This window comes from Mandrillus leucophaeus, unplaced genomic scaffold, assembly GCF_000951045.1.
Source record: "Mandrillus leucophaeus isolate KB7577 unplaced genomic scaffold, Mleu.le_1.0 Scaffold154, whole genome shotgun sequence".
In the NCBI taxonomy this organism is placed as follows: domain Eukaryota; kingdom Metazoa; phylum Chordata; class Mammalia; order Primates; family Cercopithecidae; genus Mandrillus; species Mandrillus leucophaeus.
In genome coordinates, this window is record NW_012101521.1 from 81,446 (window position 1) to 90,214 (window position 8,769).

The window sequence follows — 8,769 nt, forward strand, 5'->3', positions numbered from 1 at the left end:
AAAAAAAAAAAAAAAAAAAAAATTAGCTGGGCATGGTGCCACATGCCATTAGTCTCAGCTACTTGGAGGGTAAGGTAGGAGAATCACTTGAACCTGGGAGAGAGAGGTGGCTGTGAGCAGGCAGCACATCACTGCACCCGCAGTATGGTGACAGAGTGAGATTCCATCTCAAAAAAAAAAAAAAAAAATCACAAACTTATATTAGTCATGCTAAATCTAACTTATTAGCTGTCAACATAAAGATTCTAGAAAGTAAAGAAGATACAAAGAAGTTGAAAGGCATCCCATATTTATGGATAGGAAGACTAAACATGACTAACCACAATACTACACAAATCATCTACAGACTAACAACTGCTATCAAACTTGTAACAGCCATCTGTGCAGAAATGGAAAAGATAATCCTAAGACTTTAATGAATTTTTATGTGCCTCAAATAACCATGGTAACGTTGAAAAAGAATACTGTTAGAGGACACACATTCATGAGATTGAAATCTACAGAAAAGGAAAAAACAGAGAAATTCAGACAGCATACTTCTAGCGTGGGGGCACCCATAAGTATCATAGATATAGAATCGAGAGCCCAGAATTAAATGCACACATACAGAGTTAGCTGATCTTCAACAGAGGTGCCAAGAATACACAATGGAGAAAGGAAAGCCTCTTCTACAAATGATGGTAAGAACCGTATATTCTTATTCAAATGAAGAAATGGAATGCTGACAGTGTGCTCAAGGTTATGCTTCTCCCTCCATTTCCAAGACACTGGAGCTTTTGCAGTGACCCCAGAGTGATTTTCATTCTGTCCTCCCTGCCCAGGGAGATGTCTTGATACCAGAGGTAAACAGCAAGGACAGACAAATGAACATGCTGCCATGAAACCTAACAGTTCGTAAGGTGAGGATCCATTTCTCTTATGCATCTGGGCATACCGCAGAAGAATTGTCTCCAGGATTAAGTAACTGCCTGTGACAGAACTGCATCCCAAACCAAAGGTTCTGACATTTTGCAGTGACAGAGGCAGAAAAGAGCAGGTGTTCTCAGGAAGATCATCTTTAAATAATAAAAAAGAGGTGATTGAAAACACAGGATACTCAAAAGCCCATAAACATAGTACTTCTCACCATGATGACATTAAACTCTGAAAATAACAAACTCAGCTTATATTTACTTTTTCTTTTTCTCTTTCTAAACCCTCCCTCAGCCTCCGAAGCAGCAGGTATAACTTGAAGGTTGTTGGAAATGCTGTTTTACTAGATCCCATCTGAAGTCTTGTTGCCTACGTGGAAAGGCATCCTCTTCCCTGCTGAGATTCTCCAGAATCCACTCTTTTCTTTTTTTGAGATGAAGTCTCACTCTGTCACCCAGGCTGGAGTGCAGTGGCGCGATCTCAGCTCACTGCAAGCTCTGCCTCCCGTGTTCACGCCATTCTCCTGCCTCAGCCTCCCAAGTGGCTGGGACTATAGCTATACACTTGCAAAATCATTTGCTCTTACCACACCCCCAATTTTTTAAACAGGAACCCAGATTAAGGTTTCTATATACTAAAGCCATCAAATTTGTTTCTCAGAAAGTGACTTAGTTGAAGGTACGTACCCCAGACACGTGATGGTAAAATCTGCAACAAGACAAAAGAAGATGCTATGAGGATCAGATCAATTCTGCTGCACCCCTTCCACAGACCTGTTAGTCTCCTGATGACTTCAGAAAACTAGTTGTGAAACAGTTGTTGAGTCAAAAACAAAACATTCTAGCTGAGAGGATACATGTGGAAAAGACAAGAGCTTTTCCCACAGAATTTATGTTTGAGGTTGATTTAGATTAGTAAATGCACAAGGTCTAATCCAAGGAGAAAAACTGGTGTGGAGGAAAATGCCTCTGCATTACAGCTGGTGATGGATGCTGTCCTTCAAAAACACCCTAGTGTGTCATGTATTAGATGAAAAGAAACTCAGACTGAACTCCACCCTCACAAAGAGAATTGTGTATGTTGTACATAATGTGCCTTGTCACATTTTTATATCAAAATTAATTGAGAAGGAAAGAAATCAGGTGAAGGAAATATGTATACAGTGATCTATTTTTAACACAAAGTACACTGAACCAGTTGAGGTCAGCAAAGTACAGAAGAAATAGGATATGCCAGGCTCCTGCTTGGATGGGCAATGCCTGCTTGTTTGGTGCCCCCCTCTCCTCCTCACTTAGTTACCCTCACTTCAACCAAAGAAATTTAGTCTAAGATGAAGGTTTACTAGGCTGAAAAATAGCTCATTTTGTCTGTTCTTATCAGCCTGCCCAGCTCCTTAGGTCATAAGTCAAATACTTGAAGAGACCCTGAGCTGACTAGGTTGGCAATGCATTGTGGGCTTCAACAAAATGCAGTAAGACAACCCTAGAAAAATACCTACAGCCCCTCCCCCAACTATCAATAGGCAACACCTGGGAAGACTGACCCCACAGTACTCAGCCTATGAGGAACCAGGGGAGGGACCTGCACACTAGGGGATAAATTGCTTGTGGAAACTGTGCTGGGTGTGTCTGCCCATCAGACACCAGCTCGTGCAACACTGTCATTGAAAATCTCACTTTCGGCCAGGCAGGGTGGCTCACGCCTATAATCCCAGCACTTCAGGGGGCCAAGGTGTATGTATTACCTGAGGTCAGGAGTTTGAGACCACCCTGGCCAACATGGTGAAACTTTGTCTCTGCTAAGAATACAAAAATTAGCTGGGCATGGAGACAGATGCCTGTAATCCCAGCTACTCAGGAAGCTGAGGCAGGAGAATTGATTGAGGCCAGGAGATGGAGGTTGCAGTGAGCCAAGATCGCACCACTGCACTCCAGCTTGGCTAACTGAGTGAGAAGAAAGAAAAGCAGAAAGCAAGCAAGCAAGCAAGAGAGAGAGGGAGAGAAGAAAGGAAAAGGAAGGAAAGGAAAGGAAAAGGAAAAGGAAAGGAAAAATCTCACTTTTGCTGTTTTTCAGCTCCCTGAGTCTATTCTTTGGGTTTTGACTGCTGAGTTTATTTCTCACATCAGAAAACCAACATTTCCTTAGATGACAAAGGTGGTCTTACCTGGGCATCATCATCATCATCATCATCATCATCATCATCATCATCATCTTCATTTTGTGATAGGCTCACAAAACTCAGGTTGTCCTCAGGAGAAGCTGGAAGGACACAGAGGAAAGATCCGTGCACTGGTGGTTTGTGACTGAGTTACTCAGGGTGCTTTGCTGGATGTGGTGTATGGAGGTGGTTGATTAACAAGCATGGACTGAGTTGATGCTGGGCTATTCCCCTGAGTGGAAGAGGGATGGTAGAGGAGGGGAGCAGGAAAGACATGAGACATGGAGGCCTTGGCCTTGTACTAGAGGCATCAGGCAGCAACACAAGAGAGTCAACCTGAAATGGAACTAAAGCACACACTAAGGGTCAATGGAAGAGTGCCTTCCTCCCTCTCAAATGTTTTAAAACTCTTCGAAACAAACAGGATTTTCTTAATGTATTCAAGACCTTGTCAGTACAGTAGGATCCAATTACGCTGGTACTACATTTAGCATCTGTTTTAAAGGATTTATTACTTGATTAAAAGCCTATTTTATTAGTAAAATGGACTCAATTTCACCCAAATTACTCTATTGTATTAACCACACATTCTTTTTCATAGAGAACATTTTTAAAATTAAATATTAAAATGTTACAATTAAAAACAGTCATGATTTCCTCTTTGTAAGTCTTCTTCTGGAACCATGGTGTGTGCACACACCCGAAAGGGCCCCTGTGATCAGGGCTTCAGCAGCTCCTGTGTCACTCTCCCTGAGGAGATTCCTTAAGGATCAGGCTTCATTCAAACAGGATAAACTCACAGACCCTGCTGTGCGTACACCAGTGAAGCTGAGAAACGTGACTCTGAACACTTTCTGCCATGAGGATAAGCTTCCAGGTTCAAATATACATTATCTACTGAAATGAGGAAAATGTATAACAATAGAAATGTACACATTCATGAAAAAATGTCCATGAGTACAGGTGTGATTTTTCCATTAACTAGCTTACATAAAATTTTTTTATTTGATCCCTATTCAGACTTACAAAATATTGGCATAAAAAAATCACAAATTTGGCCAGGTGTGGACGCTCATGCCTATAATGCCAGCACTTTGGGAGGCCGAGGTGGGCAGATCACTAGGTCAGGAGATCGAGACAACCCTGGCCAACGTTATAAAACCATGTCTCTAATAAGAATTTAAAAATTAGCTGGGCATGGTGCCTCATCCCTATAGTCCCAGGTACTGAGCAGGCTAAGGCAAGAGAATCACTTGAACCCGGGGCCACAGGTTGCAGTGAGCGGACAGCATGTTACTGCACCCCAATGTGGTGACAGAGTGAGACTCTGTCTCAAAAAAATAATAATAATGAACAATAAATCACAAATTTATGTCAGTCATGTTAAACCTAACTTATCAGCTGTCAACATAAAGATTCTAGAAAGTAAAGAAGGTACAAATAAGTTGAAAGGCATCTCATATTCATGGATAGGAAGACCAAACCTGACTAACACACAATACTACACAAATCATCTACAGACTCACAACAATTACTATCAAACTGGTAACAGCCATCTGTGCAGAAATGGGAAAGATAATCCTAAGACTTTAATGGATTTTTATGTGCCTCAAATAACCATGGTAACGTTGAAAAAGAATAGTGTTGGAGGAAGCACATTCATGAGATTGAAATCTACAAAAAACAGAGAAATTCAGACAGCATGCTTCTAGCATGGGGGCACCCGTAAGTATCACAGATATAGAATAGAGAGCTCAGAATTAAATGCACACACAGAGTCAGCTGATCTTCAACAGAAGTGCCAAGAATACACAATGGGGAAAGGAAAGCCTCTTCCACAACTGATGGTAAAACTGCACATTCTCATTCAAATGAAGAAATGGAATGCCGACAGTGTGCTCAAGGTTGTGCTTTTCCCTTCATTTCCAAGACACTGGAGCTTTTATAGTGAGCCCAGAGTGAGTTTTCATTCTGTCCTCCGTGCCTAGGGAGATGTCTATCAAGACATACCAGAGGTAAACAGCAAGGACAGACAAATGAATGTGCTGCCATGAAACCTAACAGTTCATAAGGTGAGGATCCATTTCTCCTATGCATCTGGGCACACCACAGAAGAATTCTGTCTCCAGGATTAAGTAACTGCCTGTGACAGAACTGTGTCCCAAACCAAAAGCTCTGACATTTTGCAGTGGCTGGGGCAGAAAAGAACAGGTGTTCTCAGAAAGATCATCTTTAAATAATAAAGAAGAGGTGATCAAAAACACGGGATACTCAATAGTCCATAAACATAGTACTTCTAACCATGTTGACGTTAAACTCTGAAAAGAATAAACTCTGCTTATATTTACTTTTTCATTTTCTCTTTCTACACCCTCCTCAGCCTCCCAAGCAACAGGTATAACCTAAAGTTCCTGGAAATGCTGTTTTGTCAGATCCCACCTGAAGTCTTGTTGCCTGCCTGGAAAGGCATCCTCTTCCCTGCTGACATTCTCCAGAATCCACTCTTTAGAACCACCAACATCAGGATAAGTCAGTGAGAGCTGCACTCACTTCTCCTACTCCAGGTGAAGACACACTGGCTCACACAAAATCTCCTGGTTGGTGCTCTGGGTTCACACACATTTCTACAGCCCCTCTGCTCATAGCTATACACTTGCAAAATCATTTGCTCTCACCAAACCCTCAATATTAAGGTCTGGTGAGAGCAAATATAGAAACCCAGACTAAGGTTTCTATACGTTAAAGCCAGGAAGTTTGTTTCTCAGAAAGTGACTTAGTTGAAGGTACGTACCCTGGACACGTGATGGTAAAATCTGCAACAAGACAAAAGAAGATGCCATGAGGATCAGATCAATTCTGCTGCACCCCTTACACAGATCTGTTAGTCTCTTAATGACTTCAGAAAACTAGTTGTGAAACAGTGGTTGAGTCAAGGGTCAAAGACCAAACATTCTAGCGCAGAGGACACCTGTGGAAAAAACAAGAGCTTTTCCCACAGAATTTATGTTTGATTGATTTAGATTGGTAAATGCACAAGGCCTAATCCAAGGAGAAAAACTGGTGTGGAGGAAAATGCCTCTGCATTACAGCTGATGATGGATGCTGTCCTTCAAAAACACCCTAGCATGTCATGTATTACATGAGAAGACACTCCCACTGAACTCCATCCCAACAAGGACTATTGTGTATGTTGTACTTTATGTTCCTCATCATATTCTTATATCAAAGTTAATTGAGAATGAAAGAAATCAGGTGAAGGAAATAAAGTATACAGTGGTCCATATTTAAAAGAAAGTGCCTTGAACCTGTTTAGGTCAGCAAAGCACAGAAGAAATAGGATACGCCAGGCTCTGGCTTGGATAGGCAAGGCCTGCTTGTTGGGCCCCCCTCCTCCCCACTTAGTTCCCATCACTTGAACAAAGTTTAGTCAAAGTTGAAATTTTACTAGCCTGCAAAATAGCTCGCTTTGTCTGTTCTTATTAGCCTGCCCAGCTACTTAGGTCATAAGTCAAACACTTGAAGAGCCCCTGAGCTGACTAGGATGGCAATGCATTGTGGGCTGCAACAAAATGCAGTAAGACAACCCTAAATAAAAAATACCTAAAGCTCCTAACCAATAATCAATATGCGACATCTGGGAACATTATGACCCCATAGTACTCAGCCTATGAAGAACAAGGAGACAGTCCTGCACACTAGGGGATAAATTGCTTGTTGAAATTGTTCTGGGTGTGTCTGCCCATCAGACACCCGATCTTGCAAGGCCGTCATTAAAATTCTCACTTTCTCTGTTCTGCAGGCCTCTGAGATCATTCTTTGGGTGTGAATGGGTGAGTTTGTTTCTCACATCAGGAAAGCAACATTTCCTTAGAAGACAAGGAAAGAAGGTCTTACCTGGGCATCATCATTGTCTTCCTCACTTGGTGGTAGAGATTTTAAACTCAGGCTGTCCTCAGGGGAACCTAAAAGGACAGAGTTAATGTCAGTGCCCTGGTGGTTGGAGACTGTGAGTCCCTCAGGGAGCTTTGCTGGATGCGGCATATGGAGTGTGGGACTGAAGATTCTGAGACTATCTCAGAGAAACAACTATGTTCAAGTAGTGAGCATGAGGGAGTCTCACCAGATACCTCACATCTTCGTCAGTGCCTGGACCTAATAAGACTCTTGCATTCCCAAGTCCCAGAAGATATTAACCAATCAAAAATCAAGGCTTCGATGTTTGCTGTGACATAGACAAGACAAACTGGTCTTCTGGAAAGTAACCATTAAACACCAGAGCAAGAAAAAAAAAAAAAAGGTTACAAACACAGTACACAAAGCCCATGGACACAAATTGTCTCACCTCTATCTTATTAAAATACAAAAGGAACAAATCAGACTTCTACACATATTTCCTTTGATTCTGACTTCCTCACCCTTTTCCTAGGTTCCAAAATAACAGGTGTCACCCAACTGCTCCCAGAGATCCTCCTAGAGTATCATTCTCCACCTGCAGATCTGCCTCACTGCAGCTGCCCTCATGGACGGTGTCCATTGGCCAATCTTTAGAGACAAAAACTCCACAAGAAATTATTCCAGAGAGCAACTCGCCCACCCTCCTACTCCAGGTGAGGCCACACTGGGTTACACGAGATCACTCTGCCCTTCCCTCAGTGTTGTCAGACTCTCCCTGGGCTTTGGGGAGTCAGAGGTCTCTAGAAAGGCATCGCTCACACTTGCCAGCCTTCAAGTGAGAAACAGGAACTGAAGGAACCACGTTTCAGCTTTTTCCTTCGACTGGCCCATTATAGGTCTCACCTCCAATCTCACAGCCCTGAGATTCCCACTTTGATGTGCACGCTTTGAGTTAGAGGAGTTCAATAATCGATCCCTCAGCCAGGCTCACAGCAGATGTGAAAGAGCATTCTGCGGGGAAGGAAATCTCTCCACTGCATGAACAGAAAGTTGCTGGGCCATTGCACGGTGGCTGTTGTGATGAGGTTCTGATTTTTTTTTTTTTTTCCCAAGATGGAGTTTCACTTTTGCTGCCCAGGCCGGAGTAAAATGGCATGATCTTGGTTCACTGCAACCTCTGCCTCCTGGATTCAGGCAATTCTCCTGCCTCAGTCTCCTGAGTAGCTGGGATTACAAGCGTGCGCCACCACACCTGGCTCATTTTTGCATTTTTAGTAGAAACGGGGTTTCACCATGTTGGCCAGGCTGGTCTCGAACTCCTGACCTCAGGTGATCCACCCTGCCTGGCCTCCCAAAGTGCTGAAATTACAGGTGTGAGCCACCACGTCTGGCCCTGAACTTTTAATTGTAAATATTTAAATGTATTTATGAGGAGGCACATGTATGACTGAGAACATTAGACGGCACAGGAGATCCAGACATGATGAAGACATGACTCCCCTCCCCTAGTGTTTTCTAGGGAAACAGTTTGCAGCTGTGCTCCTACCATACATTTATGGTTACTTTCTGGGCATCTACACAAGGGCCAATCACTGTGTGGGGCTGGGGATATGACAACAATGAGGACAACATCTAGGTCCAGAAGGATTCCAGCAGGTGGCGCGCATGGACACAGGGGAAGACCGTGGCCCTGCACACCCTGTCTAGACAGGATCAGAGCAGCAGGAGCCGAGGGGCCGGGGCACCTCACTGTCCTCAGGAGCTCAACCTCATCTCCAGGGACCCTGACTCAGAAGCTGGGGCAG

The 8,769-nt window shown here is 43.2% G+C and overlaps 1 protein-coding gene across 1 annotated transcript in view; it reads right to left on the bottom strand.

Annotated features, from left to right (window-relative positions):
• The window catches only part of LOC105536085 (aspartate-rich protein 1-like), a 32,619-nt gene that overhangs the window by 16,482 nt on the left and 7,368 nt on the right, over nucleotides 1-8,769 (bottom strand). Inside the window, exons 2-6 of the mRNA XM_011975359.1 lie at nucleotides 6,965-7,032; nucleotides 5,862-5,883; nucleotides 3,077-3,171; nucleotides 1,599-1,620; nucleotides 353-379 (exon numbers count right to left, since the gene is read on the bottom strand). Coding sequence (XP_011830749.1) covers nucleotides 353-379; nucleotides 1,599-1,620; nucleotides 3,077-3,171; nucleotides 5,862-5,883; nucleotides 6,965-7,032 — 234 coding nt within the window. The remainder of the gene's footprint in view (nucleotides 1-352; nucleotides 380-1,598; nucleotides 1,621-3,076; nucleotides 3,172-5,861; nucleotides 5,884-6,964; nucleotides 7,033-8,769) is intronic.